General features: G+C 40.8%; 2 protein-coding genes across 2 annotated transcripts; one reads left to right on the top strand and one right to left on the bottom strand.

Moving 5' to 3' along the window:
* Window positions 1–9,163: 9,163 nt before the first annotated feature.
* Window positions 9,164–13,063, bottom strand: c8h7orf57 (chromosome 8 C7orf57 homolog). Its single transcript, XM_030782742.1, has 8 exons — window positions 13,029–13,063; window positions 12,463–12,531; window positions 12,132–12,311; window positions 11,929–12,028; window positions 11,456–11,612; window positions 9,945–10,036; window positions 9,542–9,642; window positions 9,164–9,268 (listed from the first exon to the last, which is right to left on the bottom strand). The coding sequence occupies exons 2-8, from the start codon at window positions 12,497–12,499 to the stop codon at window positions 9,216–9,218; spliced, it is 720 nt and encodes a 239-aa protein (XP_030638602.1). The 5' UTR covers window positions 12,500–12,531; window positions 13,029–13,063; the 3' UTR covers window positions 9,164–9,215.
* A 3,290-nt stretch (window positions 13,064–16,353) lies between these two features.
* Window positions 16,354–20,222, top strand: LOC115818444 (cytohesin-interacting protein-like). Its single transcript, XM_030781815.1, has 9 exons — window positions 16,354–16,533; window positions 16,740–16,789; window positions 16,912–16,966; window positions 17,166–17,268; window positions 17,516–17,609; window positions 17,914–17,980; window positions 18,346–18,412; window positions 18,846–19,206; window positions 20,075–20,222. Exons 1-9 carry the CDS (start codon window positions 16,354–16,356, stop codon window positions 20,220–20,222), a joined length of 1,125 nt encoding a protein of 374 aa, XP_030637675.1.
* The last annotated feature ends 7,278 nt before the right edge of the window (window positions 20,223–27,500 follow it).

The raw sequence follows: 27,500 nt of genomic DNA, 5'->3' as shown, positions 1-27,500 counted from the left end.
TCAGAAGTAACAAACAGCACACTTCGTCAAGGACCAGACACAGCTATGAGGAATCTAGCCCTTCAACTTCATTTGATAGGTCGAAAAATGAGCTACGATGTCACAACCATTAAACATATATCACTTAAAAACTTCGATCTGGTCGAAGTCGATTGGCACTGTGGACATGTGGTGTGTCGCAGAATACCGTGCATCTTGGTAGCATGAGACCATTTTAACAGTTAAGCCTTAGCAAAGGAAAGAGTAGGTATGGAGCATACGGCTGTATGGTAAAATATAATGGAGATGTTGATTAGCTAGACTTCACCTGCCCAGTGCCTCTGACACATTATGCTGAGGGCACTGGGCCTACGTTCGTTTGTCAAAGACTAAGTGACAAATTGCATAATCTCACTACAGTTCGAATCTGACAATGTACAGTAAATTACATGACGGAAGGAGGTAAACGGGGAAGAGAACGCAGCGTTTCAATGTTACCACCTCCTTTGAGCAAACACGTTAGGAGAACCGTGCTATGCATGTGGAGCGGCAACAGAACCATTTGCAAGTACAGCAATGTCTCCGTATCGCCAAAACGCAGGAGAAATGTGTGGATTATACATTGCACAATAGGAGAGACAATAAGATATGCGCCTTCATTTTCCTAACTTGGATTTTGTTCCCAAATCGCAAAATAAGTGTTACCAGCCGTCTCGAAACGAAACTCGCCAGATGTTGGCATGATAGGACTGAATTAGTTGCAAAACCTGCAATTAAACGAGCGATGTACTTACCGAAAGGCCTCGGAATTCGGTGTCTATTTGGTTTTCATGTTATATCTGTCTGAAAATGCAATATATGCTGCCATTCTGTCGGAATAATCCTTGACCGAGGCCATGGGATGCAGTGGGCGGCTCCGGTGGAATCGATTGCGCGAACCAGAGGTTAGGGATGATACAAAGTGTGACGTAGTCCCACTACGAAGATGCCGTTCTCTGACACTTTTGTTGCCATATAGTTTTTTATTTCCTAGACGTAAACTAAGAAATACTGCGAAAACATCGATTTGCGTCTGATTCATTCGCTTCTGGACAGTTGACAACGAAAAACACTTTTTTTCGGTTTAATCTTTTTTTTGTTAATTATGCGCTCATTTCATTTCTTTGTGTTGAACCTCTTTGTATTCGTGTCTGCCACCAGCGCGTTCTGAGAACAGTTCATCACTCAGAATTTTTTTTTGAATACCGAAATGTATGAACACTTTCTTTGCTCTTTTGATCTGATGTGTCATCGAACATATAGTTCAATGGCCTCATACAAACCGGTCGCTGCATGCGTGACACTCTGTAGTTACCTGTTTCTTAATGGGAGAAACTTGAACATCGAGTTTGTTAAGAATTGTGGGGAAATTATGCATGGTTGCTGCCGTCTTTAGCAACCCGGGAAGAAAATGCATAAACAATGTTGATAAACTGTTAATGACTGTTGTTTAAAAAATTTAAGCAACTTCAGACACTGGACACGTTAAGTAAGAAATTAGGCACTAACACACAGTAGTGTAGTTATATAACTCATTTATTCAACTTATTATTATTATTATTATTATTATTATTATTATTATTATTATTATTATTGCCACTATTATGATTGCCACTATTATGATTGCCACTATTATTATTGTTATTATTATTATTATTATTATTATTATTATTATTATTATTATTATTATTACTGCTGTTTATTAATGATTATCCAAATCCCCTATCTATCTATCTATCTATCTATCTATCTATCTATCTATCTATCTATCTATACGAGGTCTTTCACGTACATTTTAGCAGTAGAGGTTTAGGTGGCTAAAACAATTACATTCAGTTGCTCCATCAAGATGATTTGGCCTTTTTCTCATGAACCACTACCCAAATACAAACTGACCCAAGAGAGAGAGAGAGAGAGAGAGAGGGAGAGAGAGAGAGAGAGAGAGAGAGAGAGATGAGATGGAACCAAAGCCAACAATTATTATGGGTGGAGTTAAGATTTAATTCTGCAGACATGTTCATCCAACTAAAGATCATTGTTGTCCGTAACCTAATGTTACTGTGAAACTCAGCCAGCGACACTATTTTAAAAAAAAATCTATCAAAACAGTTAGAACAATCAGTCAATATAACCAGTATTACACAGAATAGCACACGACTGGTTTGTTCTCCAGCCTAACCACCAGCAGGTTCTGGCTGAGAGGCACTCTGCCCTCTTCTTGCTCCAGCATGGCTGGGGGGGGGGGGGGGGGGGGGGGGGGGGGGGGGGGGGGGGGGGGTTGACTACAACTAGCCTAATGACTAATACAGACATATTCATCAAGTCCCTCTGCAAACTTTATTGCTCTTGCTAAAGGCAGCTGACACCACAACTACAACCCGAGCAGCCCAGCTGTCTATGGACTTCGATTACCGTGTGGGGCTTCAAGAGAGATGACAAATATTTGCCAGTAGGTGGTGCTCTAAGACTTAATTATAATTCGGAATCGCTCAGTGATGCTGTTGTGAGACTTACCACCAGAGGCGGTCTATGAGAGAGAGAGAGAGAGAGAGAGAGAGAGAGAGAGAGGGAGAGAGGGAAGATCAATTAAACTGTTAAGGAACATTACGGTGCCCGCAGGCATCTGATGAGGTATGAAAAATACATAAGTTATATTAAATATATATATACGTAGAGAGAGAGAGGGAGAGAGAGAGAGATATTTTTTTTAATGAGCCATTTATTTACAATCCTCTCATATGTTTAGCACTCCAGTAAAAGCTTTTGCAATCATTTTTGTCATTAATACAGCCATTAAGGGAACCAAGTTGACGTCTCTGTTCTGCTCAGTGTAATTCCACTGTTTACAACCTAAAGCAGCGTCACTTTCTTTTTCAACCATATTTGGATAAGTATCACAGAGGGAAATATTGTTAGTAGTTTGTAAAACAGATAGATGTCTGTTCTTATGATAGTTATTGACATGTCTGATGTGCTACCACTGCAGTGGAGTAACTGTGCATCCTGGGATATTACTGGTTTCACACCAGTATCATGGAACCAGTAGCAACTGTCCACAACAGCAAGCAGCTCAAGCAGAACCAGAGTCAAGTATCGGCAGAACCAGACCAGGACTTTTGCCCTCTCTCACATATCATGACAAATGAATGCTTCTGCTGCTAGTAATATATTTTTTCTTTGTCTCACTTGTCTACCTGCTGGTGACTCTTTATGTTTATGGAATCGGTGACACAAGAATAACCAGGTATCTCTATCTATCTATCTATCTATCTATCTATCTATCTATCTATCTATCTATCCGTCTGTCTGTCTGTCTGTCTGTCCCTCTTATTCACCTTTTAGTTTGTTGTCTGTCTGTTTGTTTTTATCCTCTGGATTGAGAGAAGAATCCCGTCCACACCAGATGTTACCTTGTTAAGTATAGGCTCCGCTTGTCTGGTAAGACTCCGCCCAGATTGGCCGAGCGGAGGATAGGGGATGATCAGGGGACCTTCGTCCGGGGACAATAAGGACAGCAGCACCATGTTTAGCAACATGTCACCTGTGCATGTCACTGTGATTCATCTCTCCAGTTACCCATTGTTAAAAAAAATGGATGATGCTCTTTGTTCAGACAGAGAGAGAGAGAGAGAATGAGAATGAGAGAGAGAGAGAGAAAGACTGATAGTATCAGCTGCTGAATGCAGAATGCTACATTAGTGATAAAACCAGTCCCTCTTTCTGGTACTTCTGTTAAACTTTCATTCAGTTGGCTTCACTGTTTGTAATAAACATACCTCAGTGAAGTAACCTGCAAATTATTCTGTGTATTTGTATCTAGCAAGAGACACAGCTTCCTAGGAGACTTAAATATGTTACCACTTTTGTAGCAAATGTTTGCCTAGATTTTCTGTTTTTGGCACATGCTTTGACTACCATGTCGTATTCAGCTCGAAACCTTATTTACTAGACTGTTAGACAGAGACAGTGCATTTTTTTCTAATAAACATGTTGAATTCATGAAAAGTATGAAAGATTAAAAAGTTGGCACTATTATACATAGCTCTATATGTACATTCAGACTTACTGGATTATCACATTTAGTCCGGCCGCAGTTGGCAGTGAAAGAAAACAGAACTTAAAAGGAGTACAGTAGGAAAATACAGATCCAATCACTGAACACACATGAAGAAGCCAGGCGGAAGCGGCCAAGCTAGGTCTCTTGCTTAAGTGTGTCCGCTTTATTCACAGGTTTTTCGATTTGAGAATCGAAAATCTATAACCTTGAGAAACATCCGTGTAACACTTAGCTTAGATGTTCCTGTTAGTGTCGCACGACAACTAGATTTGATACGTTTTATGCTGCAATACGTGGACAATGTAGAATCAATCAATTGTTCACTAACTGCGAGGTTAAAATTGAGACTCCCCATATCAACCCACATTCATTATTGATACATAAGTTTATCCAAACTGAAACTACCCTACGTGTTAAAATCACGTGGTGACATGAACACAGTCAGGACCACGAAGTGAAATCCGCATTTTCCTGCTCAAATTTAAACTTCATACGGAAAAAAAGACAAAATTAAGCGTAGCCCAGCTGCAAATTGATCTGGTTGTGTTGACTCGGTGTTTCGCGCACTGGCTGGGCGCTGTTACTGTGGAAATCGCTACAGTGGTCGCTCCTATACGACCGTAGCAACCGCTCTCTGCTTTCAGGGCTACAGCAAGGGTTGTAGAGAGTTGGGTCTCCGCCCTCCTACCCCCACACCCCCAAAAGAGGACTTTTGCTACGCGCACTGTACAACTTAACCAAGCCGACCTATGCGCTACGATTATCACACTAGTAGTAGTGGCATTGTTTTTCACCTTGTCCAACACAAGGTAAAAGCAAAGTTTAGTTCATTTTCAATGTCTGCTACATGATATTGACTACATTTTCCTGGCTCTAATAATGTCTTATAGATACTTAATGATAAGGATGTCTCATAAATGCCTTATAATAACTTAATACAGATACATGAAAGACTTATAATAACTGAATAACTGAAATGTAGTGGTTTTATTTGTGATTACATTAGGCGTTATTCAGTGCATTTTAGAAGCATTTTAATCTCAACAAAACGTTTTGACAGGTCTGTCTCTTTCTTATTTTAATTCTTAAAATTCTTAAAGCTAAAGTTTTGACCAAAAGATGTCTTGATTTCTAATGGTGATAAGAAAATACAACACAACATAATATCATAATATAACAAGACAGATAGACAGACAGACAGACAGACAGACAGGCTGTAATATTAAGCTGACACAGCCTGAGAGATAATGAGTGACAGATAATATCACCCATCTACTCACCTCCCGCCTTAAAACAAGGGCTCATGTCTTGCATGTTGAACCACTGCGGGATTTCACCAGTCATACATTTTACATTGAATGAATTAACTGATGCAAAATTAATTGAACAAGACACTTGTAAAGAGAGAGAAGAATGAGAGAAAGAGACGAAAAAGCCCCCACTGTGACTCTTCCCCAAAATTCTCTTTACAATTGACAGTTTCGAGTTAAAATGAAAAAAAAAACCCCACTGCAAGTGAACCTGAGTCTCTCTCTCTCTCTCTTTCTCTCTCTCTCTCTCTCTCTCTCTCTCTCTTTCTCTCTCTTCCCCCCTTGGCATACAACCAAATGTATCTCTTTGTCTACGATTTGACTGGTGACAGAAAGGCATTCCACAATATTGTCCACATTATTGTGTTTCTGTCTGTGTGCTACTAATTAGAGACACGGATAAGGAAGAAGGCAAACAAGGTAATGTGAATAAGAGCATTGGGTCAGAGCTGACCGTGAAAATCTTTGAATCGTTGGTGGAAGTGTGTTCATGTTAGCAGACTGAGCCTTATCAGCACCATTGAATGTGTGTCTCTTCCTCGAAGACCATTAGAAAAGAGTGTCAATTAATGGTCTGTTTAACCTCACACACACAGCAGGGCACTACCGTATTGAGTCATCAGAGAGGATGGAGGTGGATCTGATGTCTGATCTAATGATTTAAGTTCAAACTTTTTGCACTTGTTATTTCATTAAGCACTGAACAGTGTCCACACAGAACTGACACAGTCAATGACTGGTTTACATCACTGATGTGTATGTAACAGTTTTTTATAAAGCCAAGTAAATGTCTGGGGAAAAACAACAGCAACAACAACAACAATGGCAGACAATATTAAACTCATGCCCATTGTTAAACGCCTGTTACTCTTGTTGTAGTGCTAAGGGAACAGATGTCTGTTGGAAGACTTAAGAGTAAACAGATACGTGTCTCATTGCATGATTGTGAGTGAGTGTGTGTGTGTGTGGGTGTGTGTTTTAAGATCTGCATCAAAAGAGAACAGCAAAGCAAAAACCAGAGACGTGCACTGTGCACCACAACACGCCCTTAATTCGACTGGGATGAGAAGACTTTATTAGTGCACAGGTCAGGGTCTTTATTTCCCTTTCCCCTTGTGTTTGGTATACAAATCACTTCATGAAATCACATAAAAGAGAAAACAACAGGGAATAAACAAAGAACTGACTGAATCCGCCAGGCAAACGCTCTGTCTTTTTTTTTTCCCCCATCACATGAAAAATTGGCACAGAGCTGAATGAGTAAAGAAGAGCTAGAAGACGGAGGCATCACAAGGTTAGTATCTGTGTGTGTGTGTGTGTGTGTGTGTGTGTGAGAGAGAGAGAGAGAGAGAGAGAGTAGATTCTTTCCTTTTACATCAGAAAGAGGGAAAAGATACTTTGGCAGCTGCAGAGGTTAAAGGTGAGATTCTCCGATTTTTCATCGATCCCGACATCGTTAGGCCAGAGCGAAACGGCACAGAGAACGAAAAACCGATGAACATTTACCTCATCGCGTTCACTTCGTTACTTACTTTAACTTCTTCTACTACTTCTACTTATCTTCATTAGAGATAAAAATCATGTCACGCAAAGGAAGTCGTGGGAGCAAGACCTGTTAATAAGCCCACTCACACACACACACACACACACACACACACACACACTCACACACACACACACACACACACACACACACACACACACACACACATCCGGACCTGACTGAGAGGAAACCACATGACCCAAACCCCTCTTTTCACCCAGCAACCAGCCTTCACAACGCAATCAGACCAATGAGAGCTACAGAACCAGACTGCCAGACATCAAGATCTTAACATGATTCTATCAGGCCACACTGCAGGAGGAAGCCGCACAAGTTTTGTCACTGAGCTTACAAGAGTTGGCAGGCGCCTCTGGCCGTGACCAAGAGAAAAGGAAATCTATCGGTTTGACTGGCAACCAGATACAGCAGCATGCTGAAAAATATTCTACACACACACACACACACACACACACACGTATGTGTTAAGCAGTGAGTTTACACCAATGGGGCACAGAATTTCTGTACGTTGCATTAGAGTTATGACATTAAAAAACAACAACAAAAAGAAAAACTGCTCAATGGTCGATCAAGTGAATTAGTCTATGAGATATTTACAATGTCCCTTCTGTAAATCTCTTATCCTGCGATCAAAGTACAGCTGTTTTATTACGCCACTGTTTCATTTTTTCATCTCAGGGTTGTAAGGATGTAGCGGTTAGCTGTTTGCTTCTGTTCTCAGAGACAGTTTGTTTTTGTTCTTGTACACCGCGGATCCTTAGTTTATCAAACTATCTCAATTCACCGAATTAAACCGCAACAAGGCGCTTGTGCATTTTGCTTTAAATTTGATCGCGTTTTCAAATTTCAAGATGTGGAACTTTGTTTCTACAACTCAATGTTCATCGTGAGAAAAAAAAAAAAATTCATCCAGACTACATTTAAAATATTCAGATATTTAAAAATGTAAACGTTGTCTGGCAAAGGACTTGATATGATTGTTGTTTTTGACCGATCCTGCTTTACTTAAGTAAAAGTGAGTGAAAAGTGAGTTGACAATGAGCAACAATTAGGCGGGAAAAAAGCAGGCCAGGAGTAAAAACAGTCTCAAACAGAACACACACACAAAACGTTCATTCCTGACGGTAAAGAAACAGGACGTATCTTCACCACAGATTGTTTGTCAACAGCCTGTTAAACCATCATCTTTTAGGAATTTTTGTTACAGTTACAGGCTCTGTGGTAACAGGTTAAGTTGTAAAAAAAAGACAACAGAAACGGAACACTCAACTTTACATGCACATGCAATTTTATTGAATTAATCTAGTGTTTTTTTTTCCAACTTTGAACGACAGTGAATGTAAACATCGCTGAAAAAAAAAAAGAGAGAGAGAGGAAAAAATTCACATGGAATCATTCAGTGTTCAGTATGTACCTGACTCTTTCCATCATACTGCAGCGTCAATTTATCGATATGTAGGTAACTACCACTTACGTCAAGGCAAACAATGTCAAATGGCATAGCAACACATTCTACATTCACCATTACCCAAATAACAAACCGAAAAAAAAAATTTAAAAAAAAAAAAAAAATCACATCTTCAAAACACAATGCCTGACATGACACATACAGCCCAGCTCCATTCTCGAAGCGACCAAAATACTTAAAAGAGGTATATGACGAAACTATCCATCTATCCGTTCATATGTTTAAACTGCATGTTCTTCTGTTTTGTTTTTTTGTTTGCTTTTTTTTTTTTTTTGGCTAGTTTCTCGGTTATGGTTCTGTTTGGTTCTTGTGCAGGGAGAGCAGTTTATAGCATATCTCCAATTACGATTTCAGCATGTCAAACAATGAAAATCAACTGTGTTCAACCGTGTCAAGCTGACTTTTTTTTTGTCCTAGAATTGTCTACTTGTTTTATTCTGTGCAGCAGAGACTACGCAGGGGGTGTGGTGTGTGGTGTGGTGGTGGGGGTGGGGGTGGGGGTAATTAACCATACAGATCCTCCTTGTACGGAGTAATTTCAAACATCACAAGCACCAATAGATCTGCAAGGATGAGACAGAAGACTTTTTTACAAATATATATTGTAATTTAAAACAAAACAAAACCAAAAAATAAAAAAATGATGAGATATCAGTACCTTTGCATAAATACAGAGAAGAACGCAAGGGAGGGGGGGGGTGGAATGTGAATAGCTGTTTTGGGCGGCGGGGAAGGAAGGGGGGTGTTTGTTTTGTTAGGTACCCAGTAAAACCACTGGCCAAAGTCTCTCGTTTCTCTTTTTCACTCCAGGTCGTCTTCTGGTGCAATAGTGCTGGTCATCTCTGATGTCATGCCTGAAATGTGGAAAGACACACAAACACACACACACACACACAAGACAACATCTTTACGATTTGTACATCTGGCAAGTTCTCTTTGGACTCACACACAATGCATTGCGTTGACTTACTAAAGAGACAACTTCTCAAATTCTCAGTGAAGAGAGAATTTCTCAAATCCATCTCCCACACTGATCTCTATGATAAAGTTTCGTAGCTAATCCTTGTCCTAACTGCTCTCAGACCATCTGGGTCCGAGCAAACATAAGACAAACAAAATCCCCTTACTGGAAGCATCGTCATCAGGAGACTTCTTGTCCTCCTCTATGTAGCCAAAGCTCAGGAGTTTTGACATACTCACTGGGCCTGAGGAAATCTTCTCATGAGACCTGAAAAAAAAAAAAAAAAAAAAAAAAAAGACATCCAGTTAGCTCCTCATCAAAGACAAAACCTAAACAAATGTATGACTTTCACAGAACGCAGAGCGTTGATTTCAAACGAAACTAACGGCGAAACCACTGAACACGGTGGTTAGACGTGAGAAGACCGTGTGAAAATAAAGGTCGGCTCTGCCTGCTACGATGGGTAAACTCTCGTTTCTCTGTGTGAGGGGCAGGAAACAAACTGAAAATATTCATAAAAGGCTTAAAAATTAAAAAAAAAAAAAAAGAAAAAAAAAAGGGATCCTTACATCCTTTTGTATTTGTTTGCCTTCTCAATTTCCTCCGGACTTAACGCCAGTTTCTCCATGGCCTGGACCACTTGGTCACCACCCTTGGGCTTCTGCGAGAGATAAAAAGAGACTTTTTTTTACGTCCAAGCTTTATACCGGCGGCTGATGCAAGGACATCGCTCAGTCAATACCAGCCCATAGTACGGAAATGGAGAACGAACGGATTACAAGTCCATAGCACTGAAATGAAGAAGTGAATGTAAGTTTGTAGAATTGAAATGACCAGGGTGAACGTGATGGAATTTAATCCCCCTCGCAGAACAGGTTTGATCGTTAAGAACAATGTAAAAAAACCAAAGGAGAAAGCAAAGCTGAAATCAGAAAAAATAGCCAAAACGATATACAAAAACAAAACGAAAAAGAACATATCAAATGAGGCAAAAGAAAACATATAATCGTGATCAGCCATTTATTTCTTTTCCTGATTGTGTTAATAACACGCAACCTGCCACCTCCCCATCTCCTCACTGCGTCTCCTTTGGGGGGGGGGCGTCCTGGCATCAGGTCCCTGTCAGACACCAGCCACATGCCACAGCTTCAAGCCAGTAAAAGCATTTGAGTGGGGTTAACCCTCAACCCTGCGAGCGTGAGCGGGTCCCAAAGCGATGGATTGAATGAAGCAGTCACACAAAATTATGTTAAAGATTTAAAGGATTTTAGCACATCCAAAGTGAACTCGTGTTTTTCACAAAGATTAAAGAACAGAAACATGGAGGGGGAAGCATCAACATTGTTGCTAGTTATTCTTATTGTTTGCAAGTTATGCCATTTGCCCGTGTGATAAGTGCAATATACTGTGATAACTGTGTTAAAAATATATAAACTAAACTAAGACTAGCAACTTTGCGCCTAGAAGTGCAGCTGACTAGAAAAATCGTTAAGACTTAAGACCCTCCAAGCAACATATCAACAAACTATTTGTAGACTGAACCGGGAAAAAAAATATTTTAAGCAAATATCAATAAACAATTCCTTGCTTTATCTAGAAAATAACAGTGATCTAAAATAAATTTGTGTACAGGTAAAATATGAAAAAATCACTCTTTCAACTGCACTAAACATTTGGTACAGCTGAAAAAAAATAGACCGTCATTCTCTCTGATATGGAAATGCAATGCAAAAGATTACATCAGCCGCCATTACGCAGTCCTAAAATGTATATATCAAAGATAACGAAACGCAAAAATGCAACTCATCATTAAGCATTGAAAAAAAAAAAAAAAATATGACAAAACAAGCAGGAAATGATATTTCTTTTGCAACAGAAAAAAAAACCAAACCAAAACAAAAAAAAACAACAAAAAAAACCCCACCAGAAACAAACAGATGGGAGAAGCGATGTGTTTCTGAGTGATGGCGCGTGTGATGGGTTTTAAGAGAATGCGGAGGGTGACGGGACCGGATCACGAGGGGCTGGAGGATGCGGTGACGATGCGGTAATGTCGCGTTTGGGAACCGGGGCCATTCACCTTCTGTTTACCAGCGGCTACGCCATCCGCCTCTTTCTCCCAGGACGAGGAATCGTCGGTGCCAAACGGTGCCGCCAGAGGCTGCACGCCCTGTTTAGTCGGGCTCTTGTCGAGTCCGTGAGATATCGTGGCGTCTGGGGACGCGGCTTTACTTCGACTGTAAGCACAAAATCATGGTAACATCTGCCCCGCCTACCTGACCCCGTCACTCAACCCCCCCCCCCCCCCCCCCCCCCTCCAAAAATCAGGCTGCATGACTCACCAGATCCACATTTTTTTTTGTTGTTTTTTTTTTTGTTTGTTTGTTTGTTTGAGGGAACACTCTGAATGATAAACTTATCCTGCGAATGATGAACATTCACTCATTTGACAGACCACAGAGCGTGCCCGCTTTTGCGGCAGCTATAATCATAAATCAAAAAAACGAGACAATTACATAAAACAAAAAAAAAAAAATCCTTTTACGGTTTTACCTATGCTGCTCTCCCTCTGCGGCAGAAGAGAACCAGTCGGGTGCTTTGTAGGATTTGCCAGGTTTAGTCTCAACATTGGTCTCTTCATGCCACAGTAAACCTGGAAAAAAAACCCCCACAAAAGACAGAGAAATGCAGATGATGAACGTTTGCGCAGCGTTAACTCTGCAGTGAAGGAGAAGTACGAATATATGATCCGTTACCCTTTTGCCCTCCTTGTTTCGCCAGTTTGACATAGTCAGAATCTGTCTCGAAAATGCCAACCCGACGTCCTTTGGTCCTTTCCACCGGCCCTGTTTCAGCAGTCACTGACAAACCAGGAATCTGTGAGCTGGGGCCCATGACACCATTGGAACTGGCATTCGCAGGGTTACTGGTATGACCTGATAACGTTTGGAGAGCCAACAATGCTGACTAAGTTCACATCACTAGGGTTATAGAAATGTAACTGAAGCCGTCTGCATTGAGAAAGAGAGAGAGAGAGGGAGAGAGAGACAGAGAGAAAGATCTAAACGTATAAACAAGAACTGTTACCGGGTTTCTTCCGGCGGTAGTTTGGCTCAGTAGTCATGACTGGTTTTTGAATCCGGAGTCCAGAAATTTCTATAAGGAAAGAGACAGACGTTAGCGAAGTGACAAAGTGCCTTATGATAGAACTGGGGCTAAGTGACTGCTTTCAATCTAGATTACGACAAAACACATTAATGTTGTACCCCAAAACCCACTGAGTGGGTTATCGTTTCATACGTCCGCTTAAGTTTTGCCGATATAACACGAGACAGCTATTGAAGGATGTAATCCGGTATTTAGCCAATCATTTTATCATTCCTATGTGAATGATGACCCTAAATTATCGAATTATCTTGCTAGCGGGTTTCTTTGTCAGTTAGCTTGCTACTGCTAAACGATGAGTTAGCCCGGTCGCTTGGTAACAAAAGCATCACCACTTGCTACAGGCTTCGCGCCGGCATACCGGAGTAATTATATTTAGGAAAGGTAGCAGTTAGGGTTTCAATGCATTATAGATATCTTACATGATCAATGTCATAATCGATAATACAATACAATTTGCACACAAACAAATGTTAAAACAAGATTACATTATACTCCCGTGTCTGCAAGTATGTTGTCCACACTTCCGTTAGATCGGGAAGGTTTTCTTTTGGTGATACAATCTGTGGGTCAGTGGTCATTATCGCCACCTATTGCGTTGGAAGAGGAACAACTTTTTGCTTTGGTATAATTAGGCTACCTCACAATGCAGCTGGACCGATGTAATGCAGCTGTATAAAAACTCTTTTCTCGGTCCAGAAAAGCCAAATATTCTGCAAAAAAAAATGTCTGGGAAAAATTATTTTCATAAAATGCACAGTCTTAGTTGTGATAACACCACCTCCAACAACAACTAAATATCGGACATTGAATATTAAAAATGTTGAATTGTGGGATTCTGAAATGTGATTTTACCATGACCCGCTGAACAGAACAAAACAAATATATTGATATATTTGAATCAAATAAAACAAGATGTTACACATGTCTGGTTTAAAAGCAAAATAGACGTTTTAGCCAACAGAGAATGTTTGTTTGTTTGACTGATTGATTGATTGATTGATTGATTGGTTGGTTGATTGGTTGTTTGTTTGATTGATTGATTGGCTGATTGATTGATTGACTGATTTATTGATTGACTGATTGATTGATTGTTTCGTTCCGTGAAATTCGAGTTGATCATTTTTAATTGCTCAGTATGCAAAACAAGTGTGTGTGAACACAACAATTTTTGATCTAATGTATTACTGTAATTGTAGTATAGATTGTGGTGTAATGATACGGGTTTTTTTTAAGATATATATATATATTTCTGTGGTGCAACGTGGAAAATATTTAGAGCTTCTGAATGTATATGTTGTGCAGTGACGAATAAAGTGGTCTTACATTGTGTTGACAGCCTCGAGAATTAGCAAAACTCCTTTCATGTGTAATAGCGAGTTCAGATTCATTAAACCTGAATATTCTGGAATAATACATCATCGGCACAGGTCGATAAAACAATTCTAATCCTAATCTCTATGTCTAATCCCAAAACTATGAAGTCATGCCGACTGCATCTGATCGATTGATCGAATCGGTTTTGAAATACACTTCTGACGTAGGTTTTGTCTTCTACAGAGATGTGTGGCAACTGGAGGTGGTTTGAATAATTATAGCCATGAAACTGAAATGCCTTTGTCAAAAAAAAAAAAAAAAAGGTCGTGTAGGCTGGCTGACAAACCACAACGATGTTAAAATAGTCCGACAACAAAACGACATTGCTGTAATATCATTCGACTGATGAAATAGTTTTTGCAAAATCACTCTGTCATCATTGTTGCTAAATCTTTGGTTACTGTTTGGTCACTTGAGTCGTTCAGTCTGGCGGCATGTGTAAGTCTATTACAAGTTACTTATGCGTCAGCAGTTATATGGATATATGCTCACAACTTAACCTTCACACGTCACACCACCGAATTTATTCTGGCTTGCTTAAAACGAAGCCACTGTTTACTGTGCCTCTCACTATAGTCATTATGTTTATGTTTCATGTTTGCTATAGATAATTTGCAGCATCAATAATATCATGCGTTTTTATTCCTGGGTTTTATTTATTTATTTATTTATTTACAATATATACTATGGTCATGCGTGATTATAATTTTCTTTTCTTCTAAAAAATAATTATGCCTTTGTCAACCTGTGATCAAAATTCTGAGGGTTCCTATGTTATACTTTCCATGAGACCTGGTAGAGTTTAAATAGAGCTTAAAACTGAGGTTCTTTTATTTGTCCTATTGTCTACCATAGAGTACCTTAAAAAGTGTGTTGGATTGTTGGATTGTTATATTTAGATCATAGCGGTTTCCTCAGACCTGATGTTTGCAGTCTAAAGTCCTTTCCCTCTGTGAGCCTTTAGTCCACTATACCCCTTACTGACTTATTTTCTTTTGAGATCTCTGCTTGTACAGTTCACAGCAGCCTGGCCTGCTGAAGACAGGATGTGTTTCCTGTCATGTACCGTATAAAGACACTTCAGATTAGTCAAGTGTGGTTTTCATGTCACCGTGGGCACAGGCCCCCCTGTGTGAGATGTAAATAAATCTGTCACTGTAATTGTGCCGTTTTATTTCTTTCTCTTCAATGAGTATCACAATGATGAATCAAGGCCAGGAGTCAGGACCTAAAACAAATGAGCAGTACTATCGTATACACACGTGCACACACACACACACATATGTATGTATGTATGTATGTATGTATGTATCTATCTATCTATCTATCTATCTATCTATCTATCTATCTATCTATCTATCTATCTATCTATCTATCTATGTGTGCGTGTGTGTGTGTAAACAATGAAAGTGTACTGCTACTGTTTACTTGGAAGAAATAACCAGCGCCTAGTTTTTGGTTCCTAGCCGCTGGTGTTCAGCTCTAACCCTAGCTCTCTTTATTCTTCTGCTTCTCTATTCAGTAGGAACCAAGCATAAGTCTGAAATATAACCAACTTGGTTACTAAGTAATAAAACCATCTTCTTTCAAAGCAAAACAGTTTCTTGCACAAATCTGAGGAGCACTATGAGGTAAACATTACAAACGTGTCATACACATTGTCTTTTTTTAATGGTGCTCTGTAAACATTTTCAAAATATTGACATTCAAAATACACCGGGCTGATTCCGGTAGGGGCACGTTATATACACATTCATTTACAATGAAAAACACGGATGAAATATGTAAATTACTTCTGTAGTTCCTACAAAAGACAAATAAAGTCATCAAACTCTTGTAGTCCATAACATTCCGTTCAGCTCCTTCTATTTGAGTGACAAAATTTTATGCTGAAGTGTAGGACAGCCTGTTCGAAGCAGGCCACATTCTGAATCCCTGTTTTAAAATAATGAAGCATTGAACTGGTTGTGTATTATGTATTGAGAGTATTACGTGTGCGTGTACTTGAGATATTCTTTTCTGTGTATTATGCCGGCGTTGTAATGTCTGTAACACATAATGTCACATTCTATTTCGATAGGCCTACTATTATATAAGTCTGTCGTCAGTTTTGTGCTGCGTTTAAGCTTATGCGAAACAAACTCAGTTACCAAACAGTTCATTATATATACAAAAAGACTGACTAAGCTATGTCAAAGTAATAATGTAGGCTACTAAATAGACCCAAATATGCACACTAGACCGAATTTCAGACACTGAAACGCTGATAAGGATTTTTCAGAGAAACCCCCAGTGGGACTTCACGGTAATTATGCTTACTTGATTTCCGTTTTGTGATAGCGTACTCATGTTCTGTCAGCAAACAGAGGTTTCGCATTCTCAGTCAGACGCTGGTCGCGCACAGACTCAAACACGCTACATACACACGCGATGACTATGACATCCTCAGTAATGAGCATCCGACGGCTCGTGAGAAAGGGCAGCCGCGCGACAAGCGCTCTTCTTTGGAAGAATGGACCAAGTCGAAACTGCCCATCACCTGCCGACAACGACGATGACACTGAACGTCAAAAAAACGAGTTTACAGGGCGTTTGAAGGGCAAAGGACAACAGGTGGTAAGTCTCCGACGGCATCATTTCATTTTGCTCTATTCGTTTGGTGTGTTTCAAGATTTCAGCTCTACAGAGACTTTACATGATCAACGATATGGACTAATGTTTGAATCCCAGCATTGTTTTAAGGTAGCCGATGTGACAAAAGCAGACTATTGTTGTACTTTAGATCTTTTTGTTTGATTGTCTTTGTTGGTTCTCCCACATAGGTGAGTCACTGTCAGTCAAACTTTCCAGGGGATCACATTAAGTCAACCCGGTAAGCTAATTTACCATGCACTCATATTAAAAGGATGAATATATCAAAATAATTAATAATAACAAATACAATAATTGTTTGTGAAATCTTGAATAATCTCTTTTTTTTGTCTTGTTTGTTAGGAAAACTGTGGCTATGGAGCGGCAAGACAACGAAACTTTTGGATTTGATATTAAGGTAAAACTCTTGTGTTACGGAGGCATCAACACCTCTTCTCCTTCTCCTGTCTTAGCTTTTCCTGTCCTTTTTAGTCTTCTAACTCTTTTTTTTGTGTGTGTGTGATTGTACAGTTACTTAAATCTTAACGCTACACAAGATGGTGCTTTTGAAACCTTACGGAGTTGACTGAGGGATTTGTCACTGTATCTCTCTACAGACACACTGCGTTCAGGACACAGACTCTGCTGTGCGGTCTCTGTACAGCTTTGTGAGCTCGGTGAAGGAGCAAAGCCCTGCAGAGAGAGCCGGACTCAAGGCTGGTGAGAACCTCCGCACCTTTCTCCTGTCCTTTTGTCTCTTTCTCACGAGAACATGAGAATATTTTTTCTTTCTTTCTTTCTTTCTTTCTTTCTTTCTTTCTTTCTTTCTTTCTTTCTTTCTTTCTTTCCACTCACCCACATACCCACTTCCACTTTCTTCCCCCTCTCACACTGCACCACCGCCCATTTACTGAATAATTCACACGCTATTTCTCTCTCTCTCTCTCCCTCTCTCTCTCTGTCTCAGGTGACATCATCATTTCCATTAATGACATTTGCACAGAAGGTTACAGTCATCAGCAAATCATTGAACTGGTTCAAAACTCTGCTTCTCTCCTAAAGTAAGTGGGGTTTTTTTTGTTTGTTTGTTTGTTTTTGCTGTTCACAAAAGAGGTATAATAGTGCATTTTTAGTGCTTAGGGTTTTTTTTTGTTTGTTTGTTTGTTTTTTCTTTTTTTTAAATCCCATTGAAACATTACAGTTATTTATTCCAAACTTTCTACTGTGTTCTTTATCACAAGAAAAGGCCTCAGTATGTCTTAGAATCTGTTTTCAGCGTTGTCAACTGTTCCTGTGTAGACAACAGACTGTCCTCATATGAATGTGATGTGATGGACTGTATGGTTACATTTGTCCCTTTTGTAGAATGGACACAATGAGTGGAGACACAGTGAAGCAGCTGGAGCTTAAACACAAATTAAGACTTTTACAGGTGACTATTACCGCTTACTCTTTCCCTTTCACGCCATTCAAACTTCCTTTCATCTCTGACACTCTCGCTTTTCTTTCATTTTCTAGTTCTCCATCTCTCCTCTGTTTTCCCCAAACGGTTCGCTGTTAAGCATAAGATGCATTCTCCTGTTCTACTTTACCGAAAAAAAAAAACCAAAAAAAAAAAACCAAAACGAAAATACCAAAAACGTCAATGCAAATTTACACCGCATCTCATAGTTTACTCCCATGCAACCACGTGATTTCAAGAGAAACGCTCGACAGAGGGCAAAACTTCTGTTGCTACTTTGGTGTTTAACCCCTTCCTCTCTCATTCTCTTTTATCTTTGCCTCCTACGCTCACAGTGGCAGCTAAGACAGAAACGGGAAGCGCTGAGCGCACTGCGCTCGCAGGAAGAACGTCTCACACGAGGTAGAGTTTTTTTTTTTTTTTCTTCTTCAATTTTTCGTCACTCTTGCATGAAGAGTGCGCATTTCCTTTTCTGCGTGCCCGCTAAGAATTCGGCTTTCAGTAAACATCTGTTGTTTACCCATGTGTGAATTCTTCTGTAACCGGAAGAGAGCTGTGGCACACACACACACACACACACACACACACACACACACACAAAAAAAAAACCCCTTCATTCAGTTTCTGAGGACCACAGAGGGGATTCTACATTCTCAGTCACACCTCTGATTTACTGTCAGTGACAATGTTATGTATGTAGACAGAGAGGCAGTTATCAAGTCCACAGAACGACACAAACTATATGTTTACATAGATGGGGTACTGTCAACCTAACAGGCACCGTACCATTGGCACTATGGGCCTAATTTACCCTTTTTTTTTTTGTCGTTTACAGGAAACCGGAGTGGAACAGAAAGCGATAACTCATCCGAGTCCCTCACATCGCTCCTCTCCACTGTGGGCGGAGCTCGGGAGTGTCCCCGTACCCCACGTACACCGAGCATGATCAGTAGCAGCAGTAACAGGAGCAGCGGGAGCCTGGGGACGATGAACAGCGAGGACAGCGACTCCCTCAGCTGTGCGTTTGAGGAGCTCAACCTTTTCTCTCCCTTCAGCGCCTCCAGCGAAGACTCCGGCACTTTCTTCTCCTCCAGCGAGTCCTTCGCCGTGTCCTCCTTCGACTCTCCCTCACGGAGCCGGGCTGCGTTCGGCACCAAACGGGTCAGCATACGCAGGAACCTCATGAGACTCCTCCCGTCGTTCAGCCGCTCAGAGGAAGATGAGGAGGAAGAGATGAAGATGGAGGAGAGGAGATGAGGTCCTCGCTTGAACTGTCATTCACACAATGGCCTAAAGTGGAAACATAAGCTGAACATTTCTGAACTGAATAATAATAACAACAACAACAACAACAACAATAATAATAAGTATTATTATTGTTGTTGTTGTTATTAATAATAATAATAATAATCATCATCATCATCATAATAACAGTAGTAGATAAGAAACCAAACAGCATGTTAATGGTCGTGCTATTAGTTCAATTGCAACCATTTTCATTCATTTGCATTTTTCAGAAATCAGTTAAGGTAAGCAGGAAGCAAGTAATGCCAAACATGATGTACTGACAACTGAGATCTGAAGACCCAACATCTAGTTTTGTTAAACCTTCGCTCTTTTTCGAGGGGGGGGGCTTATTTATTTAACTGTTTCTAAGGTGCCAAATGTCCGTTTTATTCTGTACATATTCTAATATTTATGTATATTTATTATTTTAAGTTAAGTGTGAATAAATATGTTAATATTTGTGGTTTTCTACAATTTTCAGTTTGCAGTCTTGTTTTTTTTTTGCCAGACATACTTTGTCCACAACAAATTATGCTCAGCAACTTATGCATGAAAGGCATGAAAATGGACTAGCAAAATAACAGTATGTCACCCTTTCAGTTCAACACCTCAGTGAAATAAGGTACACATAATGATTGCAAGGGTTTTTTTTTTTGGATTACACTACATAGCCAGTTAGAAAGTGAGAAATGAGATGTTAGTGTTGAGAGATTGGGTTGAAGATGTTTTGTTATGTCTTGAAGAGATGTCGTTTCTGGTGTGTGACAGTAGATGTAGGTGGATTCAGTGGTTCTTGGTTCAGTGGTTCATCCAGTGGTTCTTGGATGAATGGAGAAGTGGAGGAGAGAAGAGCCAAGCCCTTGAGGACCAAGTTCCACGAACATGTTACAGAGGAACTTCCAGGGACCATGATGAGGTGGAGTAGAACGGCTGTGCTATGGAACAGGAGCAGAAAACATGGACGGAAACTTCTGTCGCCCTTTTCAAAGACTCCTGAAATGTTTAAGTTAAGTTTCTGTGATTGCACACACACACTGCAAACAGTGAATTTGTCCTCTGCATTTAACCCATCCAACACACCAGTAGTGAACACACACACCAGACGTAGGAGCAGTGGGCAACCTTCCTTGGTGAGTATTGGGGTTAAGTGCCTTGCTCAAGGGCACACAGCCGTGGATGTTGGGCCTGGGAATCAAACCAGCAACCCTCCAGTCACAAACCCGGTTCTCTAACCTTTAGACCACGGCAGCCCACAACCATGGGCGTTTGGGGTAGATCGAAAAACTAGGGGCACCGCTCGGTTCTGGAAAAGTTGCAAACATCAAATGGCATGGTTGGAGCGCTGGTTAGCCCAGAGGGTGTTGCGACAGCACAGTGTGGATATGAGAAGACACTAAGACAGGACTTTCTTGAGACGTGGCCCCCGGTGTGAAAAGGGTGAATTCTACCGATGTTCCACGGTGTCGTGTCGTTGACCTGTATAAACACCGCCAACGACTTGTTGAACAGTTCTTGGAAGCGATATGGGTCAGACGGGGTTTTGCTGTGCTCATGTCTTCGTAGCGTTGCCTGAGCGATATCAAAGATAAGATGACAGGATCTCAGTCAGCAAATAACTGAAAATCAGCTTGGATATCATCCCCATTTACACCACCAAACAGAGAGAGTGTTCACCACGTAAGCATTTCCATGAGCTAACCAGCTAATGCATTCAAAAACTGCAGGTGACAGACAAGATGCTATCAAATCAAGAGGCATTCATTTCTAAGCAAGCAATCATCTTATCAAAGTACGTAATCTTGAATTTATCAATTCAATGTTTGCAGTGGTTTCTGTTCCTGTTGTGAGCTGTTAGGTTTAATGTATGAAAGTGTGTGTGTGTGGGGGGGGGGCATGAAATATTCTCTACTTGCTGTTGCTCTACTTAAGCCACTTAACACCACATACCCAACCTTGTTTGTGATTTTTTTTTTTCTTTTTACATACTGAAAAGTCTTGTGGCAGATTGAGCCCATTGAATAACACACACGTGTGAAGGTCTTCTGCAACATCATAACAGCACAAATCCTTATGAAAGCTCCCCCATCTAAGCTTAAGGATTTAGCATTACCCTCCGTGGTCACATTACCGGTGGGAATGCTGAACAAGCCACTGAAAGAGAGAGAGAGAGAGAAGAAGGAGTGGAAAAAAAAGTGGTAACATGACTGGTTACTATTAAGTAAAATTTGTTACGTATGTCCTTTAAAATATAGAAGGTGGTTCTGGATAAAAAAAACTCAAGAGGCTTTTCATTGGATGGGAACACTAACACAGGCGTTAGTACCCCCCCTTCCTCCCCCAAACTCCTCTACTCTTATTAGACCGATGTTTGAGAATCCATACAGTTTGAATAACTGACTGCTGAGAGCTGCTGAAATAAAAAAAAAAAAAAACAATTAACAACATCTAGAAAGACTTCAGAGGAGAATCAACATCCAAAGCAATGGAGTTTTTCTGGCCTTCGAAAGAGGCTGAACGAGAAAGGATGTCCATCACCTCGCGTGTCGAGCAGGTCCTTGGAGGCATTGGAGAGATCTTGAACTTGGAGAACCTCCTGGAAGCCACGGTGTCCATCTTGGAGGATGATGAAGAAGACGAGGATGAGACCGGGCAAGATGACACCTCTGACGTTGAAGAGGAGAACGGAGACGAGTTTAGGCGGGAAGGAAAAGCTGAGAACGTCACTCAGGACTTGAGCACCAGTCTCAAAGCCCAATCCCTACTCTCAGATCTAACAGACAAGGGAATTCCTGTGAGTTCAGAGGCGCAAGGAGAATCAGAACCAAAAATGGAGCACGGTATCTTTGGTACCAATGCATCCAACTCTGATGGTCTCAAAACGTCAGAGCCGAAGTTGGATGAGGTGTTTGCTTTGCAGTTGGACACCCAAACGTCGTCCTCCGAGCCAGAAGCGAAGGATGTCATCTCTACTGAGCGGAACCTCACAAACCCAAAGCCAGAGAGAGAGCGCGAGGATAGCGTGACCAACGTAGGCAAAGAGGTCAACGAGCTCGTCACCGCGCCAGTCGGCCGTGAGAACGAGGCTCCGGCGCACGACGCCAAGACAGCGCTGAATAGCGGCTTGCGGAGGGAGACGGGCACAGAGTCGAGAACACAGGTGCAGGTGTCTGAGTATCGAACTCCAACTCCTCCTTCACAGCCCACTGCTCCGGAACACAAAACAGATTCTCCAACGGGACCACAGACTCAGTCACCGTGCGACACAAAACAAGGTAAGGAGGGTTAGTTTGTCAGCTCCTTGATATTCAGATTCGTAACTGATGTCTGTTTATGTCCTTTCAACGATCTGGAACCAACCAACCAACCAACCAACCAACCAACCGCTTTGTGGCTTAATTAGAATATTTTACATTTTGCTTGTGAGAATTCTTTTTTATCCTGCTGTGTGGAAGTAGAAGCATTTATTGGATAAATATTCGTGAGCAATGTAGTTGCGGATATTAATGGAGTAAGGAAGGGGCTATTTGAGGTTTGTCATAAATTATTTGCACACAAGGAGAGGATTAGCCATACTGAAAGGCGTAAGAAGAATTACACAATAGGATGAAGTAGGAATGCCGTCACATTCCAGCCTCCTGTAGATGTGATTTGCATGGAGCCAATCAACGTGATGTTTTCACACAAGCCCTTAACGTACACTTAATCTGTTTAGAGCACAGATTAAGATTAAGATGAAAGATTTGTGTGCGTGTGTGTGTGTGTGTGTGTGTGTGTGTGTGTGTGCGCAGTGTGTGTGTGTGTGTGTGTGCAGTGTGGTGTTTTGGTGTGTGTTTTCCCGTAGCTTGTTGCATGCCACAGCTTCTTGTTTACTGAGAGACATTACATAACAACACTCATTGTGTGGAAAATTATGAAAAGAGTTTTGCAGCATGACACACCAGGGGACCAGGGCCTACGAGTTCATTTTAGTCAAATCAAATTAAAATTCCAACTAAGCGTTTTTTTTTTGCATCTGATGCCAACTACTGTCTGCTACAGCCATGAGGTTATGAAAAGCCCTTTTTTCAATTTGTAGACAAAGCCATTTGAATAAAACGATTTGCAACCTGGCAATGTGGTATGTAACAATTTCAGCATCAATCTGCAACTTTAAACTGATAACGAATCTTTCCTCTTCCACTAATCATCATCACTCCAGCCTCTGTACCTGTGGGACAGGACGTGACATCAATGGAGAAGAAGGTAGAGGAGATGGCTGTCACAGTGAAGTCAGACAATGAGGTGATGCACATGAATGGAGAGGTGAAGACAAATGCCCCTCAGACCAAGCAAGGAGAAAACAAGCCGACAGATAAGGCAGAGGAAGAAGAAGAGGAGGAAGAAGATGAGCTGGAGGAGTCACAGCTGGATCCTGATGGTCGCCCCATTGCCAGATACAATACTGTCTGCTACAGAAAGATCCGGAAAGGAAACACTAAACAGAGAATAGATGAGTTTGAGTCGATGCTGAATGCATAAAAAAAATGTAGGTTGAAAGGGGCTGAGATGTTATGGTGAAGACTACTGACTACTCCTCGCAAAGAGTGATGCAAAGGTGAAGACATAAGAACGTATGTGTGCTCACGCACGCACACACATTTCACATTGTCATTTATGTAGTATACCGTAGTAACAGTATCTATTATTAAAGTTTTAATGATACTCAAAGTGAGACTACAGTTCGCGTATGGAACAGTCATATATTGCTCCAGATATCAATCTAATGACGTAATTTGACTCAGACCAGAGGATTCGTTGTAACACTTTTAATAGATATTATAAAGTCTACAGAGATCATGTCATAAAATCAACTTTATTAAGTTAATTCTAAAATTTCTTTGAAACCAAGACAGATCGACTGGTCACAAAATGAAGCAACAATCATTTAGTGTTCTGACTGACGTTCTACGTCACTGATCATCGATTATCCTGGTTTCCAAATAGCAGATGCATCTCTTTCGTTCATTTTGAGAATATCAGATAACGATCACAACGATAGTAAGCCTTGTTTAACATGTAATCAGAAAGCCTTCATCATCTAAGTGCGGTGGTACTGCTGCAGAATGGGTATTTCTGTTGGGAACAGAACAATTGTTTCAATCAGTCTCAATCATTGTAACGCGCATATTTTACTAAGCAGCATCTACTCTATTAAAATTTATGAACCAGCTCGGTAAACCCATGTATTAGCCGCGGTAATGACATGACAATATTGCTTGAAAATCAATTAAAACATTTTCACACAATCATTTTCACGAAAGAGAGAACTGTACTGAAAGATTATAAATGGAACTGCGGTCAGTTGATTGGTCAGTTACCGCGGTCTGCATCAGCATTAGGTTCCTGATCAGCCAGGACAAGTCGCCTAATACTTTTCACTACTTAATGGTTTTCAGTTGTGTTGACACTGGCTCACAAAACCGAATAATAACTGAAAATGAACTTGTATATGGGCTAATTTTTTTTTTTTTTTTAGTTTGTTGGTCTGGTTTTGTCAAAAATAAAATCTGAAAGAAAATCGTGACTGGTCGCCTCATTTTATAAACCCTGTTTAAAATACTGTTTGTTACGAATCGTGTAAAATAGACCTCTAACGCGTTTAAAATGTGCACACATGTCGTCACGAAAGTCCAGTGTTTAATGTGCCAAGCGGACCACACGATGGAGCTGTTATCATATTTTGAACAGAGTGGTGAGTCGTATGTTCGATGTAATTAGTGAAAAACTTCAGATGAAATTTTATAGGCTGTAAATCCGGCTGAAGGTGAAACAATATGTTCATCTCCTCTCCGAAATAAGGAAGGGAACTTCACACATCTAATGTTAGTCATTTGTTTCCCTGTTTCACCACAGCTTACACGGTGATGAGTGGACGACAGGTCAACGAGTAAAAAAACATGGTATGCTAACAGGGGCCTATGTTTTTGATGGCTAGAGGCAATGCGCAGTTGTAGTTGTTGTTGGACATATTGTATTGAAATAGAATGCTGCATCAGACATTGAATTAAAAAAACAAAAAAAAACTTTTCTAAGACAAACAGGTCTTCGGACACACCTTGACCGAACGATTCATTTAATCTAATTAAAGATGTTGCAGTAGGCATTTGAATTACTGTAGGTATAGCCACGCGCGTTCTTCAGTATTTCACTACAAATGACTCTTCTTGTGATTTTGTGACACATAAACGAAACTGTAAAATATATTTTAGAGTAATTAATATCATAATTCATCACAATTCATGTTCCGCAACAGTTGTGTAAAGGTAAAAGCAAAGAGCCTATATAACACGTGTTTAAATACAAATCATGTATTCATTAACTATAATGAGGCAACTTAACGTGCTATGCTAATCCTTTTTACGAGCAAAATGAAAGCACGGTCTGTTCAATTAGGTGTTTACCTCAGTGATCACTGAAGCTTTGGTCTCTTTGACCCGTAAATTTCTACACCTTACGTAGCGAGTGGCCCAAGCTAATTCCTCATTTGGAGTCCGTTTGTATTTTCGGATATATGAGTGAATCAGTGAACTTTACCACGCACCGTCTCTTTAATTGCCCATTTGACAGCGGTTTATGAATACTATAAACCATATTAGCATTGTGTCAATAAAAATGTGAGAATTGTTTTGTGTGTGTGTGTGTGTGTGTGTGTGCGTGTGCGTGTGTGTGTTGGTCAAAGCAGCAGTGTTTTTTGTTTTCCCTAGAGACATTAGTCTTATTCTTTTATTGTCTTTAGCCTTTCTGATCTCCCTCTCAACTGTGAATGGTCCAGAGAGTGAGACAGTCAAGGTTCAGAGGAATCACGACAAATGTCACGTCACCATGGTAACGGCTGCTTTGTGTGTTTTGTAGTAAGGGGGCTTTGTTGAGCAAGGGGTCGATGGAAGCACTTCCAGGTCAGCATCCTCTCCATCTTGTTTGAGGTCACAATTGACCTTTCTGGGTCCAGCCTTTCATTTTGCCCTCTCCTCTCTCTCTCTCTCTCTCTCTCTCTCATTTTCTGCTCCTGGTGGCAGTTAGGTAGCGACCAGGTTTCAGCTGTGTGGGCTAAAATACCACAGTTGGCCTGAGGCGAATGCTTGTCTCTCAGTTGCTTTTGGAAGCTCTGGTTGGCTTAGACTCAGACAGACTGGTCTGCGCTAATGATGGGACAAGCTTTGTCACGGCAGTTGAGACGAAACTATAAAGTTTACTTTGCATATTACTATCCGGGGGTTGTCTGCCCTCTGTCTATGGAACCACAGTATACGCTGGCTTTTTAAACTTTATTCACTGATATAACTAACCCCAGCTTTTGCTGCCTCTCAATTTGGAGCCCTGAGTTACCCACAATTTTGCCTTAAAAATATGCTCTCACGTGTCGACTCGCCCAACTGAGGTAAGTGAACATCACACGCACGTCCTCAAACAGATGTGAAACATTCTACTATATTATGTCACTCTACAAGCTAGCGACGTTAAACAAGACAATGTGGTTTGAGGAGTAGGTTTTTTTTTTTTCTGTCACTCAAACCCTGCAGACCCTCACCCCGTTCTCCACACCTCCACCCCACCACATCAAAGCACCTGATCATCAGGGACCACTCATGAATACTGCAGGGACAGCGATCCTAGCCAACACCTCTACGCGGTAACCACCTCCCAGACGGTGTTCCCTTGGACTTCTTAGCCACTCCGCGACTCTGGGAGCGTTGAGACGCGAACGGTGCTCTCCAGACGTAGGATGGACACCTGCTTTGTGGGAACAATGCCCTATAATCCAGAACCTAAGGCAGATTTTTTTCCTCCAAACCCAAGTGCTAGCGTACCTGAGACTGCGGGGTGGACTGTTGGTTTTTGGCAAAAAGCCTTAACCCCTCAGCGACAGCATAGTTACCTTTTCTCTGATTTAGCATCATTTTCGGGGTTTCATGAACCGGGCAAGTTCACATTCAGCGTCTCATATATTTAACATGTCGCAGAGAGTCCTTTACTGATGCACACTGAGCACATGATCTGTGAGTGATCTTTGATCTGAGATGTTTCTATGAGTGTAGTTTTGCTTAATGTTTTGCATTGGGTCTGTTACTTGAAAACATTTGACTTCAGTTAAATGCGAGATTAAAAAAAACAAAACAACCGAGGCAAAAATAAGGGAAGAAAACAGAGGATTTAGCAAATGGGC

Source organism: Chanos chanos, chromosome 8 (genome assembly GCF_902362185.1).
Source record: "Chanos chanos chromosome 8, fChaCha1.1, whole genome shotgun sequence".
Taxonomy (NCBI): domain Eukaryota; kingdom Metazoa; phylum Chordata; class Actinopteri; order Gonorynchiformes; family Chanidae; genus Chanos; species Chanos chanos.
This window is presented reverse-complemented; position numbering and strand designations above follow the sequence as displayed.